Genomic DNA, 20886 nt, shown 5'->3' with positions numbered 1-20886 from the left:
TAGAAGGACTGAACATTTTTGATTGACTTCTTCACTCCATGCATCATTAGTATTTAAAACCATAACTATGTCCATCTAAAATTACCCCCACATATTACTATTCAGACCTTTCTGTCCTATTGTGTTATTAATACTTTGTACTTGGCATTTGTTATTCTCTACCTGGATTGGCTAATTACATGTTTATGTCCATATCTCATCCCACTGTCTTATTTCTCTTTATATCCTCCAGGGTGCTTAGGTCAATACCTTATACAGAATATATGTTCAATGCAGTTTAAGTTGAATCTAATTAATACTTACAGTTTTGGACCAACTTGGTCAAAACTTCAAAATATTTTTCCAAACTTCAAAATACTTTTAAAAGATATACATTGAGAGACTGTATTCAGAATTGCTTCTAATTCCTCTTTCCCTCTGCCCTTCTGATTTCCTATAGATACGTACCTAAACCATCTTATCCAGGCCACTGTGGTTAAATGTCATATAAGCAACTAGGAAAAGGGCCTAGAACAAGAAATGTGTTCCTTACACACATGAACACACCTGAAACAAATCCTCTATTTATTTTTTTCCCTTTTTAACTTGTATTTTATTTTATTTCTGTTTCTTTTTTTTGTTATTATTATTATACTTTAAGTTCTAGGGTACATGTGCACAACGTGCAGGTTTGTTACATATGTATACATGTGCCATGTTGGTGTGCTGCACCCATTAACTCATCATTTACATTAGGTCTATCTCCTAATGCTATCCCTCCTGCCTCCCCGCTCCCCATAATAGGCCCTGGTGTGTGATGTTCCCCTTCCTGTGTCCAAGTGTTCTCATTGTTCAATTTCCACCTATGGGTGAGAACATGCGGTGTTTGGTTTTCTGTCCTTCCGATAGTTTGCTGAGAATGATGCAAACCCTCTAATTTATAAGTGAAATAAAAGCCAAATAAAACCAGAAAAAACTGAATGTGTGATTTATTATGTTTAAGATTGGTTTATAAGGCTTAAATATATCTGTCACAGTTAACAGTTAACAGCAAATGAAGGCAACTTTACAAAATCAGTGTTTCCATACAGTACAGGACTAAATGTGGCAACTGTGCATTGGAAAATTAATATTTCCTCAATGCAAATATCAAATCTGCAGCACCCTTTAGAAGCTTCCACTAAAAACTCAAGCTGCAGTATTTATTACAAGCTCTACTCAGAACACAAGGCTACCTAAATCAAGCATTAGAGAAAAACAGTGGAGTCATTCAGGCATAATATGTCAGATTTGGTACAGGATTAAAATACTAACATTTTTAATGTCCTGGTTTCAAATTAATAAATACAAAAACAATATAAAAATATACAACCAGTTGATAAGACTGTACTGCAGATGCTCAGAAAGTTAAATCTCACTCTCATATGTATGCAGGTATGTCTTGAGTGTCAGGATTTCTGGGTAGCTGCGGCTGGTCTTTCGGAAGAAGTCCAGGCTGGTGAGATGTTCAATGTCCCGCACCCGAGCTGTGTGCATCTTCATGAGTTCTTCTACCCATTTCGACTCATCCTCTGAGCTCTGCAATGGAAACAGAAGAAAATCAGAATCAGAATTTTCCAGAGGAGTTTCCCCAAATGGTCAGTTTACTCCAAGTCCACAAATGACCTCTGTGCACTCTTGCACACAGAGCCAATGCATGTTGATCCTTTCTGGCCTCCCTGCCACTCTACCGCATTCCTATTGGTAATGTGCCACAAATACCTGCCCTTGGCTGCAAACATTTTCACCAGCAATTAACTGTACCAAATAAACGAGACATGTGGTGTCAGAGGGCATTTGACTCAATAGGTTCTCAGAACATAAATCAAAATTAGGAAAACCAAAGGCCCTAGAGAATTCCGTAATTTGTTTCTTTTCCAAGCTGTCAAATTGCAATATTGAGCACAGAGTACAAGTAATTTGGAATACACTTCTGCTTCCCAAGGAAAGTGAAGAACTTAAGCCTAATGCACAAAATTATGTGTGTGCATTCCTAGTTTTTCAAAAGAAACTGCTGTATCAACTACATCATCTACTAGAATGCATAAATTGCTATTTGAAAAATGAGGTCAACTCGAAGCCGCTCAGCTGATACATCTGGCAATTTGGGGCCCAAGAGGCCAGACTTGGAAATGAGGCTGTACTATTTTTTGGCTATGAGACCTTGGTCAAGTTACTTGACTTCTTGAGACCTCAGTTTCTTCCTTGGTTCACAAGGATAATAATGCTTACTTCTGCAGCTCCCTGGGAGGTAGGCAGGAGAGGAAGGAAGAAGGGGGGCTGAAAGGTAAACCAAGGAAACATGGAAGAAAGGAAGTGAATCTGTGTCCTAGCTGCTTGCCAAAAACTGCCCCACTGACACAAGATTCAGATGAAAGACATTCAGATGTGCTGCATCAAACAACTTATTTCATGTCTAAGTTGAAACTAAAAGGTAATTCAGGGGAAGCAGTTCTTTGCATCTCAAAAATAGCTTCTTTCATTATTGTGGGAAGTTAAGGGAAAGAGTGAGATCTGAGAGCCCTGTGAATATGGAGCAGTGTCTACTTTCATTAGCAGACATTGAGCAGGAGGGCCTTTGCAAGTAATTCCATTCACAAATGCCTCTGGAATTGCAATGGCTTCCAAGAGCCCTTCTACAAGTTGAAGGGTGGCTGCATGTCCCAGGTCTGAGAATATTCAGACATGCCCTCATCCAACTCTTTACCACTAGTGGTCTCAATGAACGATCCACCAAAGCCCAAGAACCTGCAATGGGCTTTCTCGGAAAGCTCCAACCCACACAGACCTGGACAAGGAACTGCAGCAGCTTGTGCCAGTGCTAAATATGTTCCGGGAGGGTGTTGGTTCAGGAAACTGATGCCTGGCCACCTCAGGCAAAATGAAGAAAGGGGAAGAAATTGCTTTGCAGGCTGGGGAGGTAAGAATTTTAACCTTCATGTCCCACCCTCCTAACCCAACCTAACCAAGATCTCTGCGATTCACAGGAAAGGAAAGACCTAAATATAACTCTACCCACAATGGTACTGACCAGTCCTCAGTGTGACCCTATAATTAACGAAGTAGGAGGTCTCCAGATGGGTCAGGACCCCCTCAGAGTAAGCAGGGCAAGCATGAGCCTGTATTTTGAGAGAATTTTCATATTCAGCTCATTTGTTTGATTTTTCAATGGTCAGTCAGTCCAATTTTTCTTTGTAAATGCAGTCATTTGAATGTGTGGACAGGGGTGAAAAGGTTTTTCCTAATTTAAATGATGGCTAGCTGGGATTATAAGAATTCTGCAAAAACATCTGTCTTTTGCTATTTCTTTCCTTGGGAAGTGATTTGCCAATTTCATTGAAGAGGCAGTCTCTTCTGGTTGTCACACCCTGAAATCTGTTCTATAATTCATCATTAGGAAATACTAGCTATGTGGCATGTGAAGAAAGTATCTTAGCTGGCAATCCACAGAAGCATTTGCTGATGAAGACTGTGCTGCAAGATGCAAAAATAAGACAATTCAAATAAAAGTACATGAATGCCAAGGTAAGGAGGACAGGAAAGACTTTAAAAATAAATCGCTTAGAATATTAATGCAAACAAAAGCACAATCCATGAACTTGCTTACTGTCTTCCTCATTATGGACATTTATTCTTCGCCTGTCTTTTCTCCCTGACTTTCTCCCCAGGTTTCTGAATTCAAGTCCCAGCAGTCTTAAGGTAAAATTCACAGCAAGGACAGTTTCTACATGAACAGGTGACAGTTTCTACATGACCCTTCAACGAGAAGCATGCTGGCTGTGAACTCTACAAGAAATGCCTCCAAACTCTGTGCAGAGTCAGGAACCAGTAGGGAGAGGAACACCTGTGAGGACTTCAGTGGATTTCATTTTTCAGGCATAAAATTTAGATCAATTATAGAACATCCTTTGCACTGAGTTTAGAGCAGTATTTTTAAAACTCCCCTTCACCAAATTCCTCTAATGACCAAACTTGAACATGTATTCCCCAGGAATCTAGGTACACCTTAAATGGCCTACTATACATGTGAAATACCTTTGTAGTCTTTTCATCTCAGAGCTGTACGGCAATTTTTATTTTTACCCCATAATACAACTGTCTAATGTTTTACAAGAATTTCACCTCCCCACAAGTTTCTAATAAAATTGAAGCTCAGAGAATGTAGACCATGTTATATGGAGGCACTACATCCACCTGGGGCTCTTGTGGTTGTAAACAACCAAAATTGAGAGGGTCAAGCCAGTAAGTTGATAACAGCTTGTCTCTCACTTGCAGTTTCTACATTTCTCTACCACCCATTCCATCACTTATAAAACCCTATGGATCCTCCAAGTATAATATTGTTGTTTTCCATCCTTCCTTTTAGATCTCCAAGACCACAACCCCAGTTCAAGTTCTTTCTTGCCTCACTCCTGTGAATTTTGCCAAAGCCCTTTGAGCACTATGTTTGGCCTCCTCCATTTCAAATTTATCTTCTTAAAGCAGAGCCTAAAATGTTGCTCTTCCAACTAAACATTTTCCTTGGGTACCTAATGCCTGAATAGTAAGAAAAAAATCCTAAAGTCCCAAGGTTCTACTTTGGAAGTCTGATAAATTGGAAAGAGGATGGGCTCTTGGAGTCAGAGGCCTTAAATCTAAAGCTCTGCTCTTCTGCTGACTAACCAAGTAACCAAACATACTTTCCCCTTAGTAGCTATAAATTTCTCAACAGTTAACAAAAAGGCAGGGGAGAGATCATATATATACATACTTGCCTCATACTGTGATTTTATGATTATATGACTAGAAAGAATATATAGAGAGGAGCTGCACAGAATTGGATGACAACATGTACTCAATAAATGATAACAACTACTACTACTGCTCCTACTATCATGACTACTGTTGTTACTATTACTACTACTACTTTTTTAAAATTTGAATCCAATCAATTTTTAAAATCTTTTCTCCCACTATTTGCCCTTGTTTCTAATATTCAGGCAGAACTTAGTTCACTTTCTGGGATATATTTAAACTTTCTAATTTTCTTCTACATTCATAGCCTCAATCTTCACCCATAATTGAAGTCACAGATCAAAAACTATCTTGCCCACAAAGCTGATCATCTCTATTGAAGCTTATGGCTCCTTACCTTTCAGTGTTGCAATTTCCATACATGTTTTATTTGTTGACCCACTCTGTGGGCTGCCTAGGAACAGTGACTCTGTCTAACACTTTTGTTTCTCCTAGAGTACCTTATACAACTTAGGAATTTGAGTAGTACTTGTTGACTAAAGATTATCTTCTGTAGATTACATCTCTACTCTTTCTATCAAGTGAAATAAAAGCACAGACTATTACTTCTAAAATCAACCTTTGAGCACCAACTTTCCATCAGATTAAAAGGACCTGAAGATTTTTCTATTTGTCCCTGAGTGCCAAGTTAGTACAGAGCCAGAAGCATATAGCATGGCTCCTGTCTTCCTCCCTAGTGTTTTCCTGATGCCATCCTGCATCCCAGCTGTCTCCCCATAGGATGAGTGAATCAGGAGTCATCTGTGCTATTTGAGAAAAGCACGACTGTTACACCTCCATCATAATTAGTAGCAAACCTGATTGGTAAGGTATAGATTTCTTTCTTGCTTGCTCTTTCTGTGTGTGTGTGTGTGTGTGTGTGTGTGTGTGTGTGTGTGTGTGTGTATTAAAAAGTTTTCATTATAGGCCGGGCACAGTGGCTCATACCTGTAATCCCAGCACTTTGGGAAGCCAAGGTGGGTGGATCACCTGAGGTTGGGAGTTTGAGACCAGCCTTGCCAACATGGTGAAACCCCATCTCTACTAAAAATACAAAAATTAGCTGGGCATGGTGGTGCCTGCCTATAATCCCAGCTACTCGGGAGGCTGAGGCAGGAGAATCACTTGAACCCAGGAGGTGAAGGTTGCAGTGAGCCAAGATTGAACCACTGCACTCCAGCCTGGGTGACAGAGCTTAAAAAAAAAAAAAAAAAAAAAATTCAATATGCAAATTTCCAAACATTCAGAAAAGTGAAGTAATATAATAAAGTTTCATGACCTCTTACCAAGTTTCAACAATTATCAAAATTTTGCTAGCTTCGACTTTTTTAATAAAATGTTGTCATTCTCCACTTTCTTTTGCAAAATGAAAAACATTTGGACACTTATTTCTATTTCTTAAAATCGTACACATTGATAGAATTATGTTAAATGCACACACACATTGAAAAATAAAAAGCCATTAGAAGGCAAAATTCCTACGTGTTAAGCAAAATTCTGTTTGGTTCCTTTCTTTTTCTGTTTAGGGTGAATGCTTTATAATAAGTATGTTCTAGTTCAATGATGGAAATACAAAGTAAGAAACGAAGGTGAACTATGGAAGCAAATCCTAAAGGACTCTCTCTGTAAACTCACATTGCAGCTCTCCTCGTTGTCAGGTCGGTGGGGCAGGATGAAGGAGGACACAGAGAGAGGGCCGTCACACTTGTCAGCAGGCTGAGTGAAATCCAGACAGCTGGTGATGATGCTGTAGTAGTGAGTTGGAACAGGAATGGAACTGCCTTCCACGTACCTGAAACAGGAAGGTAAAACGAAGTCACAGTTGATGAGTTGATGTTGAAGCTTCCTTTTTTAAATGGTGACCAATGAATACTGCCTAAGTCACTAAAATTAATCCCTATTCAATTGAATCATTTTTCACTTCTAAGCACTAGCCCACTTCTATGTCTTAGAAGATAATGTTTTCTTTGCCTGGAATCCCCTCACTCCTCAACCTGGCAGAGTAAGAAAGATATTCTAGGCAAAGAAAATGGCTTGATCTAAGAATTGGAAACAGATAATGGTGAATAGACCAATGCGGTAGAAATGAAAGGCTGGAAGAGTCAATAAAAGCCAACTTATGGTGGGTTCTGAGTGCCGGGATGTGGTAGTAATGTTTTGTGCTAGGGAGTGTCGTTAATTATTAGATCCATGTTTCAGGAAGATAACTTTCCTAGAGTTGTATAAAATGGACCAGAGGCAAGAGACATTAGAGCTAGGAGAATAATGACCCTTTCAAGCTACAATGAAATGCAGAACTTGATACAAGGAACTCATTTACCAAAGGAAGTTCTAAGGACTGAGTGCTAATGATGGACCTAGAGGTATAAAAAGTATTTTCCAGTACAGATCACTACAGAAATTCATAATTCCTTGCCTGGTTTTCTATTATCTTAATTTTATTCATTTTTCAAATATTAAAATTATGATTGAACTACTAATTTTGGCTAATAATGATCAGCAATAAAATAAATGTGCAATTTACACAAAATTTCTCTTCAGAATGACTGGAAAAGAAGTAACATAATGTCTATCTTATTTATCTGTATTTATAAAATAGCAATTTATTCTGTAATTATCCCTAAATCACAGTTAAACCCTCTCTTATATTCTGGACTGCTCTCTGATTGTTTCATGCTTGTATAAAATTAAATAACAACACTCTGAATTTGTCAACAAATTGTCAACAAACTTGTTGAAAAATTCAGAGTGTTGTTATTTAATTTTATACAACGAAAATACATCCCAATCACTCTAAATCTTGCCTTCTCCACTAGACTGTGGAGTCCCTTATGAGCACAGAGAATGGCTTTTATATGCCCAACAGCACCAAAGAGACAGAGACAACCAGATTCAATCCAAGTCTATACACACTTTCCTACTGAGAGGTACTGACTCAGAAAATCTAAGGAATTCTTAAGTCCCACCCAAATAATGAAGACAAGTGGGAATGGTCATCTTCCCATTGAAGAGCTGTGGAAGAAATGACTAAATAAAATTAAATCCTTTGATACATTTTTTTCATAGAACAAAAAAGTACATTTATTTACCACAAAACCCAAAATTCCATTCCAACCAGCAATGCCCATTTAATCAAAAGAATTGAAAAATTCAGACTAGGCGCAGTGGTTCACGCCTGTAATCCCAGAACTTGGGGAGGCCGAGGCGGGTAGAGCACTTGAGGTCAGGAGTTTAAGACCAGCCTGGCCAACATGGTAAAACTTTGTCTCTGCTAAAAATGCAAAAATTAGCTGGATGTGGTGGCACATGCCTATAATCCCAGTTACTCAGGAGGCTGAGGCAGGAGAATCACTTGAACCCAGGAGGCAGAGGTTGCAATCCAGCCTGGGCAACAGAGCAAGACACCATCTCAAAAAAAAAAAAAAAAGAATTGAAAAATTCAAAAAATTGAAAGGGTGTCATCTCTTCTCTAGTATATGAATATTTGAAAAACTTCTTGAGTGAGATCTTGGGACTTAAGACTCACACACTGAGTAGAAATGAAAGGCTTACTGTTTTATTTTGTCCTCTGTGTCGTGTAAGCCATCATAATCATAGTCGAAGATTGGCCCACTTATCACGTTAACTCCATTTCTTTCGGAAGCATATTTCTTCACCAATACCCTTTGGAAATAATTCCAGACCCCTGTGCAAAGATAAAAAATCCAAAAATCAATTCTTCATGAAGAAAACTCCTTACTCTGGCCAAATTCTCTCTAGGATGCAGGCTACAAGCCAAATGTCACGAGCCAAGAGACAAGAGAGCTGTCGTGATTCATGAGACAAATCCATTTTGTGTCATTACCAGTGTGTGTGTCATTTACAAACCAGCAAAGGGAACAATGTAGAGCTACGAAACAATGGTAGGGGAGTTTAACCTAGTCTGAAAGTCAGGAAAGGATTCCCAGATGAAGAGGCTCCCAACCTGAGATCTGAAGCGTGAATAAGTAGGTGGTGTTTCCCAGGCAGAACATGCCAGGCAGAGGGAACAGAATGTGCAAAAGAGGAAGCAAGGTATTTCAGAGTAGTGAAAATAAGGCCTTACTCTTTCTTCTCGTCCTTCATATCTCATCAATATGCTAGTTTCCAGGTTTAAGCTTTACCCCTGACCTTTCCTGGAGCTCCAGACATGTTATCCAACCACCTACCTCCTAATGCACTGGAATACCTAATATTCATGTCAAGCAAAATATTATCCAAACAGAATTCTTAATGTTCCTTCCTAATCCTGCCCCAACCCTCGCCTTCTCCATTATAATCAATGGCTCTGGCACTCACCCAGCTGTTTCGGCCAAAAGCCTAAGAGTCATCCTTGCTTTCTCTCCTTGCTATAGACACATGTGAACAATTCCTGTCAGTGCTGTCACCAAAGTACATCCCAATTATCCCAAATCTGACCACCTCTCATCTTTTCTCTGCTCTGTCCTGGTCTAACTTACCATCCTCTCTGAAGTGAACTATCACACCACAAAAGACTACTCCCTGGGCTCCCTGGGAATCACTTACTTCCCTTGTACCTTGTAGCCCATTCCCCCATATAGTAGATGGATGGATCCTTTCATAAGTCAGATCGTCTCTTTCTCTTGCACATGCACACACAAACACACATACACCCCACCCATATCCAACACTCCAGATTATTTTTCATTGTAATTAGAATGAAATCCCAACTCCCCACCATGGTCTTTGCCTACCTCTGTGACTCTACTTCCTACCCCTTTCCCTATCACGCACAAGGCTTTCTTCCTGTCTCCTAACTTTGCCAAACTTATTTCAGGCTAAGCTTTTGCACTTGCTCTCTCCTTTGTCTGAAAAACATTACCTGATCTGTGCATATCTGCTTTCTCCTCTATAATTCATTTCTCACTTTCACTGTCATCCCCTGCAGAGAACTGCCTCGTCCCCTCTGCCTCTAATTTCCATAATGGCCAACAAAAGGGGCAGAATGGAAATGGAGAAAAACAAGAGAATAACAGAAGAAGACAGGACAGGCAAGCAATGGGTTAGTTCTGAAATACTAGATCAAATTCGCCATGCTGTCTTCAACATGGGTGTCATGAGCTTCTGGCTGTTAACCCCTCTTCCCTCCCCTTATTAAAAAGCACCTGGCTGTCATTCTTATAGTGATTCAATTGCTCTTCATGCCTTCTGAAACTCTGAAAGACAGAGCAGCCCACAAGAGCCAAAATACCTTAGATAATTATTTGTAGTCGAGAAGGAAGCCAGACAGTAAGAAAGGTTACTTCCAATGTTAACTTAAGCATTAAGAAAAAATGGAGAGGGAGAGAAGGAAAGAAACAACAATGAGAACAGTCAAAAGTCCAGGCCCGCAGAAATGTGGCATGTGAAAAAACCAACCCCCTCGTGAAGAACAGCAAGCTCTCTGTGAAAGGCCTTTTCCACACCAGCCTCAGGGTGGTACCGTGTGTTGCCTTGATTACCATTTCCATTTGGTCAAAAAAACACATCAGTAAAGAATAAAGAAATCCAGGGAACCCTGATTTGCGGAAATTAATTGAAGTTGCATTCTGTGTAATATTGTGATAAATGTAACTATGTGAGTTTCTGAAATGCTTCTCAATTGGGTCTGAGAATAAACCAAGAAACCTTTTAAAAGCATACTTTAATTTTTCACTCATAAGCAATAAATTCTATCTTTGAATAAACCTTCATTTACTCACTAGGACATCAAATAAACATTTTCTTCTCTAAACCGTGTGGCCCTTTTCACCAATGTTCAGCTGCGGAGGCCCGCCGCTGTAGCTGATACTCCGCAATCACCCATTCCTATTTTGAGACTCCCTTTTAGCCTGGAGAGATTTGTAACACAGCCTGAACCTCCTCCATCAAGTGGAAGCACATAGAGGTGCTTCCTTGTCCTACCTTTCCCACAACGATGTAAGTTCTGTTCACTGCAAATGTACTGAAAGGTGGTAAAAGCTACTTCATAATGCTTACTCTATCTTTGAGCACATGGATAGATAAAAGGATGGGTGGATGGGTGGGTGGGTGGATGGATGGATGGATGGATGGATGATGGATGGAGACACAGATGAATATTTAACAGAAACAAAAAATGCAGTGCTTTCGCCATTGGATAATTAAGTCAGAAATCCATATAAATCTTAGAGGTCATGCAATTATCTCTCTTAATTTTACAAATGAGAGGTTTAATGACATTTCTATGATCACACAGCCTGTGGTCACACTCCAGGAACTTGTTTTTTTGGGCCCGAGCTCATTGTGCCTATACAATTCTTGACTTCACTAGCATCAGGAAATATTTATGTCAGGTACAAAGAAATTACAAATGTTCAAATAAAATAATTGGTACAGGACTAAAATCATCTGAAATAAACACTCTGATGATTCAGAAGACCCTTTCAGCTCTTGCTGGGTTTCAGGGCCAACATTCAGAATGTGTCATCACGCCAAGAGGAAGAGGTGCTACTGGCTTTTACTGTAATGCTCACAAATAAATATAGATGCTGTTAAATATCAAGTGGCCTTCAGAATATAGTGAAGATCCTTTTTAACCATTAAAATAATAAGCATTGAAATAAAAATAACAACCAGATGAGAAGAAAAACACAAACTTGAGTTAGTTCAGTTTCTACCATGCATGACCTGTGGTCACTTTCTGTGATATCAATTTCTTAATTATAAACCAGGGATAAACTACCAGCCAACCTTCTTCACAGATGCAAATTTTGGATCAACAGTAGAAAGTTTACATGAAAGGTCCTCAAAAATTATAAAGGTTAAACACATGAAAAGTATTCTTATTAAAATTAACAGAGGTAGAAAAGGTATGGGGTAAATTTAGAAACATTTATTTTCATAAATAGCAGTGTATTAGGTGAATATTGGACTTACGTTTGAAAGCAGGATACATTGGAACCATATTGGTTACAAGGAATGCATCATATTTAGCCTCAGGTGAAGAGCTCAGATCTAAACATTAAGAAAACAAATAGTATACATTGCTTACCAAAATCTACATCAGTTAAAAAAAGGAGGGGGAGGGGGGCGATAATTTTCTTAAATGGTCCAAACAACATGAAGAAATGAATCTACTCTTTTATTCCTACTCCAAACTGCTTTATACAACATCTCCTTACTCCCCTCCCACTCAGTCGCTTCTTCACTCAATAGCTCTCTCCCAAAAGCCATTTACAATGTTTTTTTCTTACTATCTACTTCTTGAGTCTACCAACATTACGTAAAATAACTCCTTGATTTCATCAGTGTCATTTAGACTTAAAAAAAAAATCATCAAGGTAATGAGAGATGGTTTAAGGGCTTCAGATTTTTTTTTTTTTTTTAATATGGAATCTTGCTCTGTCACCCAGGGTGAAGTGCAGTGGCCTGATCACAGCTCACTGTAGCCTCAATCTCCCAGATTTAAGGGATCCTCCCACCTCAACCTCCACAGTATCAGGGACTACTGGCGTGTGCCACCAGCTCAGCTAATTTTTAAATTTTTTGTAGAGACAAGGTCTCGCTATGTTGTCCAGGCTCATCTCGGACTCCTGGACTCAAGCAATCCTCCCACCTCGGCCTCCCAAAGTGCTGGGATTACGTTGGGATTTCAGTGGTGGCTCACGCCTGGCCTCAGGTAATCTTAAGAGATCCCCTCTACAGTATTACATAAAGGACTGGTGTCTTAATGATTCACTGTTTCCTTTTCAGATTCTCACTTAATAATGTAAGGCGGGACACAGAAGATTCTCTTGCACATTAGAATTGCCCTGGAGAATTAGATTTTTTGAAAGCGAGTCACTTTACGGCTGATTTTGGAAGGATCCCATAAAAGTTCATTTATATAATCTTTTGAGCACCCTCTCTTGAAGAAAACCCAAGCCACAGAAATTCTAAATACCAAGATTGCACAATGTGACATCCCTCTAAAGGCATCAGATCTTGATACTCTGTAACTTACAAGGAGGAAAGAGGAATCCATAGGACATCTGCTTGTCATTTTTGTAGGCCAAACAGTTCTGACTGAAACTTGGAGAAACACGGACATCAGGCCGGACGCAACTGGTCAGATGGTCAGGAATGCCGGAAACCTCAGCCTGCACGGGAGTCAGAGGCACTCAGCAATGCCGTGGCTCTGTTATGAACAGCCGAAATCAAAACCCCTCTGGCTTCTCCTACAGCTTGTATTCTGATAGTCTGACTCCTTTTTAAAGTTTTTATATTTGATAGTCTGACTTCTTTTTTAAAGTCCTTAGTTTTAAGTACAGTAAGTCACAAATTTTCAAACTTTTGTTAATCAACAGAACTCTCTTTATCAAAGTCTTAAGTAAAACAATATAGAAAGCAGAACATAAAGCAGAAATCCCACTGTTGAAATAATAAATAGAATCTCATCGAAGATAACTTATAAAATAACACTCTTAGAAACAATATAGACGTATCTCCTCTAAATAGACTATGTATCTGTATGTATTTGTGTGTGTATAGAATGTACAAAAACATACATATGTGTACACAGTACAAATAAACAATAAATTGTGTTTGGGGCAGTAGAAGTGTTCTCCTCCTTTGTATTAAAAAATTTTAAATATGCCTCAACTGCCAAGTAACATTTTCTAATTCCTGATATATACCTATTTATCTCATCTTCATCAAAACTGAAACCCCCAACATAAAACTTTTATTAAAAAACAAACCAGGGTCAAGCGTGGTGGCTCATGCCTGTAATCCCAGCACTTTGGGAGGCTGAGGTAGGAGGATCACCTGAGGGCAGAAGTTCAAGACCAGCCTGGCCAACATGGTGAAACCTTGTCTCTACTAAAAAATACAAAAAGTAACCAGGCGTGGTGGCACACACCTGTAATCCCAGCTACGCAGGAGGCTGAGGCAGGACAAGTGCTTGCACCTTGGAGGCAGAGGTTGCAATGAGCCGAGATCAAACCGTTGCACTCAAGCCTGGGTGACAGAGTGAGATTGTCTCCAAAAAAAAAAACTTGATGGTCTAGAATTCTGTTTTTATAGCTTTTTCTTTCAGCACTCTAAAAAGACTATTGCACTGTCCCAGCACTTTGAGAGGCCAAGGTAGACAGATCACCTGAGGTCAGGAGTTTGAGACCAGCCTGACCAACATGGCAAAACCCCATCTCTACTAAAAATACAAAAATTAGCCAGGTGTGGTGGTGTGCATCTGTAATTCCAGCTACTTGGGAGACTGAGACAGGACAATCGCTTGAACCCAGGAGGCGAAGGTTGCAGTGAGCTAAGATTCTGCCACTGCACTCCAGCCTGGGAGACACAGCAAGAGCTGGTCTCAAAAAATTAAAAAAAAAAAACAACCAGATGCTGATAGTGGGGGAGGTTGGAGGGGGGTGGGTGGGTATGTGGGAACTCTGCACTTTCCACTCAATCTTGCTGGGAAATAAAATATGCTCTTAAAAAATAAGGTCTATTAAAATAAATAAACAAACCTTGGCGGTTTCCGTAACTATTGGGCAATGACTTAGGCAGAGTAAGAGAAAATAAAAGAATTAGTGATCTCCCTTCAATGTTTAACATATTCCCATGGAATTACCGGAACATGGAATAAAGACTAATTCAAAATATCTTACAATAAATCCAACATAGGATTTCTCTCATTAAGAAAAAATAAAATATTTTCTAAGACAAAATTCTGTTAAGCAAGGAATAATTATATTAACGTGAGGAATGTAATAAAATAAAGAATATAAAATCCAATGTTCTCAACGACCTGTTTGGAAACAGTATATGATGTCCAGAGTGGCATTAGGAATATTTCACTATAACCACTTTCAAAGTCAGTGTGATATAAGATATCATATCTAGTCCGATAAAGCACTGCAGGCCGCCCGTAGAGGAGGTGTCTCTCTAAGAAAGAAAAAAAAATAAACTGTGTTAGATGTGTATTAAATTTTACATCAAATGTTAAAGAAATACTGGAAGAGTCAAGTTCCCTAAAATGTGCTAGCTTACTTATTAATAATATAGCACCTTCTCCTTAATTTAATCAAGTTAGTTTTCCTAACATTTTTGTGGTTTATCTGATCACCTAAGCATGGGTCAAGCCTTACAGTTATCAAAACCACAATGTAAATGCTGTATTTACGTAATGCTTTTTTTAGTTGGACTAAATTTTAGTTCAAATTTACAATTTGAACAGAAAGGAAACATTATGTAATACATTTTTTTTTTTTTTTGAGGCGGAGTCTCGCTCTGTTGCCCAGGCTGGAGTGCAGTGGCCGGGTCTCAGCTCACTGCAAGCTCCGCCTCCGGGGTTCACGCCATTCTCCTGCCTCAGCCTCCCGAGTAGCTGGGACTACAGGCACCTGCCACCTTGCCCAGCTAGTGTTTTTTTTTTAATATATATTTTTCAGTAGAGACGGGGTTTCACTGTGTTACCCAGGATGGTCTCGATCTCCTGACCTCGTGATCCGCCTGTCTCGGCCTCCCAAAGTGCTGGGATTACAGGCTTGAGCCACCGCGCCTGGCTATGTAATACATTTTGAAATGATTCAGCTGAATGGAAAGTCAATAGAATTGGATTTTTGTAGAATTAATTATTTTGACCCCTGAAGAGGCTTATCGGGTTCATCAATGATTTAATTAAGAAGAAGGCACACGTTGATCATTATATGCATACTGCAACTCAAAGATGCATTCCTTCAGCACAAAAAGTGAGTAGTAATGAGCATTTAAAGTAAGCAGCTTTGTCATACAGAGGAAAACTCTTTAGGTAAGGACTTAAAGGAACATGTATAGATAAAATAAGTGGGCATTCAAGAGGGTCTTCTAAGTACAGAAGAGGGAAGTTCATCAGTTACCAAAGAACTCAGTTAAGACCCCCAGTGCAGATTCAGACCTCCAAAGGAAAGCTCTCTTCTTAGGAAAAAAGGTCTGAAGCTTCACTCTTTGCAGAAGACGAGATGAGAGTTCAGTATACAAATCTTCATTCCACACTTTGCAATAAATACCTGGAGCTTGATCTGCCCACTTTGGATAGGCTAAAGTCAAAACTTCCATAGATTCTTGGAAATTTGGGGCCCTACAGACCAAAATATTTAGAGATTGAGGCTTAGGCAATTCACAATTCCTTAAGTGATAAATTTTTTAAAAAATTCTTGTACTACTTTTTCTACGAGAAAATCAGTTCTGAAAAACACTTATTAAATAATGTATACATGTTGCTTTAATTAAAGTCTTACCATTCTATGCAAGTAATGGAGAAAACTCTTCGTAGAATACTTTGCAAGACCCTCCCAAGTAGAACTGCGAATTTGAGACAAAGCGGCCCACACTATTACAACACAAGCCTGTTCTGGGTAGTTTGGCTGCTCCAGCATTGCAGTAAATGTAGAAGCCTTAGTTAAGCTGCCAAATTTGGGGGCCCACCCCTAAGGATTAGAACATAATCTGACAATATTAAATAAACAAAATATAATAAACAAATAAAATGCCAGCAAATCGTAACAGTAATACTTAGGGGCAGTAAAACAACCCAGACTTTCCTTCAAAACTCAAACCAAACCTTTTCTAGGTTCAAAATTTCCATAAATGTTTTCCTTGTTTTCATTTCTGCTGCCTCTGAATTTCCTGGTTTCAGCTGGAAGCAGAAGTATCAAAATTCTTTGAGAAGCTATTCTCTTTTTATCGTTTAAGTTTTCATGGTTACCATACACAGTCCTCCAAACTCAAATTCAAGCTTGGCATCTAATCTATCCCATTAGGGGACAACAAAATAGCAGCCATGTTCCCATATGCAATACCCATCCCTAGAGCAACCACCAAACAAGACTCTTGGACAATCTACAGTCTCCACTAATTCGGGCTCTTCCTCTAAATTCTCCTCATTTCTAAGCAGTCAACGTAACACTCTATTCCACAAAGGCTAATATATTTGCAACACTCTCTTCACAATTGTTGTTAGCAACATTACACTATCATATATGCTATTTCCTTTCTCTCTTCCAGAAATAACTTCTCCAAGTCTTTGCCCAGTCTGTCACCTGTCTCCTTCCAAATTTATCTATTATTCTTCATCATCAAACATTGAGCACCTTGGTTGTGCCAGATCTCGGTTGTGCCAGACCTTGGGTTGTAGAACGGAGGTACTGGGCAAAGATGATTAAGGTAGAGCTCTTACCCTCAAAGAGTTCACAACTCAATGGGAGAGATAAACATGGCACAAATAATAGATGCCATGTGGTCTGCACCATATCAAAGATAGTTACAGAGTGTGATGGGAAAGCAGAGGATGACGAATACTGGAAATGGGGTGGAGGTGGCATCAACAAAGTCCTTTATGGAGCACATGAAGTTAAACCAGGCTGGTTCCATGTTCCAGTTTTATGCCTGTTGCCCTAGTATGATTGTTAATAGTGTCCCTTTTCACTTTCAAAAGTGTATGACAAATATTCAGCGCTCATGGACGAGACATGAAGAGGAAAGGGCGAGGGGGCCAAGACGGGTGGAGATATCTTAAGATTCATTTTCTCTGCTGGGCATAGTGGCTCATGTCTGTAATCACAGCACTTTGGGAAGCCAAGGTGGGTGGATTGCCTAAGGCCAGGAGTTTGAGACTAGCTGGCCAACATGGCAAAACCCTGTCTCTACTAAAAATACAAAAATTAGCCAGGCACGGTGGCGCACACCTGTAATCCCAGCTACTTGGGAGTCTGAGACAGGAGAATCGCTTGAACCCAGGGGGCAGAGGATGCAGTTAGCCAAGGTTGTGCCACCGCACTCGAGCCTGGTTGACAGAGCGAGGCTCCGTCTCAAAAAAAAAAAAAAAAAAGATTCATTTTCTCCTGAAAAGTTTCCTCAATAAAGCTTCTCCATCTCTACTCACTCTACTGCTCTACATATATAGATTCAACTTGCTTCAGAAATTTGGGTTCTGGCCAGGTGCAGTGGCTCACACCTGTAAGTCTAGCACTTTGGGAGGCTGAGTTGGGTGGATCACCTGAGGTCAGGAGTTTGAGACCAGCCTGGCCAACATGGTGAAACCCTGTGTCTACTGAAAATACAAAAATTAGCCAGGCGTGGTGGCACGCACCTGTAATCCCAGCTACTTGGGAGGCTGGGGCAGAATTGCTTGAACCTGGGAGGTGGAGGTTGCAGTGAGCCAAGATTATGCCACTGCACTCCAGCCTGGGGGACAGTGCAAGACTCTCTGTCTCAAAAAAAAAAAAGAAAGAAAGAAAGAAAGAAAGAAAGAAAGAAATTTGGGTTCCATAGCTCCATAGCTTCCAAGCTATTGTCATAACTGCAAGTTTTGGCACACAGCTATAACACAAAAGTATCACTATCTGACTGCCTTTTTCTCAATTATTACTGAGCAAAAATAGCATAATAAGGGGAAAAAATACAGTGGTTTTTACAGCCTCCTAAAAATCCATCCAAGGTCTCCAATGACCCAAAAAATCTACTTGGGTCTTCCTGGAGCTTAATAGTTTCATCTAAGAAAGAGGGGAAGATAATCTCTGCAGTAAGAAACACACATTTTAAGGTCCAGAATCAAAATTTAGATTTTATTTTTTCAGTTAAGTATCAAAGAATCACAGGTTCAGAGTCATTCCTAGTCTTTAAGACATCTTGAGGGAGCCACCCATTGCATTTTTGTTGAGCCAGAAGTCTCTCTACTCAGGCCACAAAATGTACTTGAATCTTGTTCTCAGCATACATTGAGATCTTTATCTCGAGACCAGCAACCCTGGAGACTAGCCTGCAAGCCTCTGCTTTTGCAATATGTTTCTGGGATTTCTTGACGTGGATCTAGTATAATCTGGTCTTCCCAGGCTGGGAATGCCTGTCATGGAATTCCAGACCAAGCCTTCATTCCACACCCCAGTTCCCTGTTTACAATGGTGTCTTTGGCAGTTTTGGTACACGCCAAGGTTCTCCTCCAGATACCACACTTGGCAAAATACTGTGAGGCCAATCTTTTTAAGTGGTATGGACTTCCCCAGCACTCATTCTTTTTGTCTTCCAAATTTGGGTTGTAGAGGCTGGAGTTTGTGTTCCTTTTCCCTCCTCAGCTTCCTGATTCAGATTCCCACAGATGAGCAGGCTGTCTTGAGAGCCACATGAAAATCTCTCCTTTTTTTTGTTTTTTTAAAACATTCACTCCCACAATAATGTGCTCTTAAATCTTACCACAAAATCTCTACCCAAGATCTTTCCTTTTCCTGCATACTTTCTCCTTTGCCTCACAAGTGCCTATTATCATTTGCTGCCATTTCAACCTCCTCTGAGATTTGATTCAAGGCCTCTCTTTAGTGCCCTGTTCTTTCTTACCCCAACCTTGAACACATTATGCTGTAATGTATCAACTAGATAAACCCCACAACAGAACAATAACTTTATGAGGACAGGGACTTCATCTGTTTTACTCACCACTGTATCTTCCATCTCCAGCAATGCCAATCACATAATATCCACCTGGCAAACACTTGTTGATAAGTTAATGATACGTACTTTTTAAAATCTTGGCTTTCTGCGTATGACCTGTCTAATGTTACCCTGAAAAGTACACTGGGCAGATCAATAGTATCATCTCCAGCTTACTGATGAAGGAACTGGAGGTTTATGATTTGCACAAAATAATTCAGTTGCATAGCAGCACTAGAATCCTAGGCCTCCATCCTCCTGGGCCATTATTCTTCTGCTTGGCCTTTTGGGTGGTCTCCAGTTGGGTGCTGGCTGCTGGGTTATTTTATGGAGAGTATATGGGAATGAAGACCCAACTACTCCCAGACATGAGCCCTGCCCGAGTAATGCCCACTGAGAAGCTAATGAGGACAGTAGCTTCTGTCAAAGCGTCTAGTATTTCAGAAGCAACTTCCAAACTTTGATATACAAAACTTTTTGTTGAGCAAAAAGTCTCTCTACTCAGGCTACAAAATGTACATGAAAAACAAAATTTCCTTTTGACATATTCCCTTTGTTCCCACTCTTAGAATAAGAAGCATTTTCAGATGAAAGCACATGGGCTTCAGTGCCCTATAAAACTGTGTTCAAATCTAATCTCAGCTCTTTATAGTTCTGGTACTCTGTAACTTAATCTCCCAAAGCTTTATATCTCCCTGGAATGTTGCACTGTTTACACGCAAAATATGTAAAGTGCCTTGTTTAGTCTTAACTCAAAGTAGCTGCAGTTGTAGCAGATGCAGTTGTACTGTTTAGTAAAGGGTATGTGCTCTACTTCAATGCTGGCAAAGAATATTGCTAGGTAAAAGTTGTTAAAATTCAATCTACCATCAAATTCATCTTGAATTCTACTATAAACAATAAACAATTACTATGTATTGATTTCTTCCAGGTATTCCCAAAAACACACAGATAACACACGCAGACACAGACACTCAGAAGCACGAGTGCTATCTCCTTCTTTCTCTAGAACAACCAATATCTCCAAAGAAATAACACAAATGAGAAACATTCCGGAATTGACAAGAGCTAAAGAAGATGCTCCCCCTGTAGCCACATTCAGGACTCTGCTTTAAAGTTAACAAGAATTACTAGTGTTTAAGTCAATTTTCTTTTTCTTTTTTGAAACGGAGTTTCGCTTTTGTTGCCCAGGCTGGAGGGCAAAGGCGAGATCTCGACTCACCGCAACCTCCACCTCCTGGGTTCAAGCGATTCTCCTGCCTCAGTCTCCTTGGTAGCTGGGATTACAGGTGGATGCCACGATGCCCAGCTAATCTTTGTAATTTTAGTAGAGACGGAGTTTCACCATATTGGTGAGGTTGGTTTTGAACTCTTGACCTCAGGTGATCCGCCCACCTCGGCCTCCCAAAGTCCTGGGATTACAGGTGTGAGCCACTGGGTCCAGCTGTGTTTAAGTCATTTTCCTATCCAAACTGACTTCTCATTGTGTGTGATAAGGAGCCAAGTATACATAGGTGTTAAAATTATTTTTAATTCCTTTTTCACAAAGATGATGGTGAGTGCTAACCTAAGAAAATGTGACACTTTTTTATAGCAATGTAAATAGAGAAAAGACTAAGGTGAAAATAAATGGTGCAATTATTCTTGCAGTGAAAATTATACTTGGCTATA

The 20886-nt window shown here is 39.7% G+C and overlaps 1 protein-coding gene across 4 annotated transcripts in view; it reads right to left on the bottom strand.

Annotated features, from left to right (window-relative positions):
- Window positions 1-950: 950 nt before the first annotated feature.
- The window catches only part of ENPP2 (ectonucleotide pyrophosphatase/phosphodiesterase 2), a 124419-nt gene continuing 104483 nt past the window's right edge, over window positions 951-20886 (bottom strand). For 3 of the 4 annotated variants that reach the window (XM_011941069.1, XM_011941068.1, XM_011941071.1), the window contains 6 exons: window positions 14561-14697; window positions 12773-12908; window positions 11707-11784; window positions 8344-8476; window positions 6427-6583; window positions 951-1557 (listed from right to left, as the gene is read on the bottom strand). In XM_011941069.1, the coding sequence (XP_011796459.1) occupies window positions 1387-1557; window positions 6427-6583; window positions 8344-8476; window positions 11707-11784; window positions 12773-12908; window positions 14561-14697 (812 nt within the window). In that variant the 3' untranslated portion in view covers window positions 951-1386. Of the gene's footprint in view, window positions 1558-6426; window positions 6584-8343; window positions 8477-11706; window positions 11785-12772; window positions 12909-14560; window positions 14698-16354; window positions 16430-20886 lie in introns of all 4 variants that reach the window. The other variant, XM_011941070.1, reaches the window with a different exon arrangement.

Source organism: Colobus angolensis, unplaced genomic scaffold, assembly GCF_000951035.1.
Source record: "Colobus angolensis palliatus isolate OR3802 unplaced genomic scaffold, Cang.pa_1.0 Scaffold198, whole genome shotgun sequence".
NCBI lineage: Eukaryota > Metazoa > Chordata > Mammalia > Primates > Cercopithecidae > Colobus > Colobus angolensis.
Note: the sequence above shows the minus strand (reverse complement) of the source record. Positions and strands in the feature narration are given on the sequence as shown.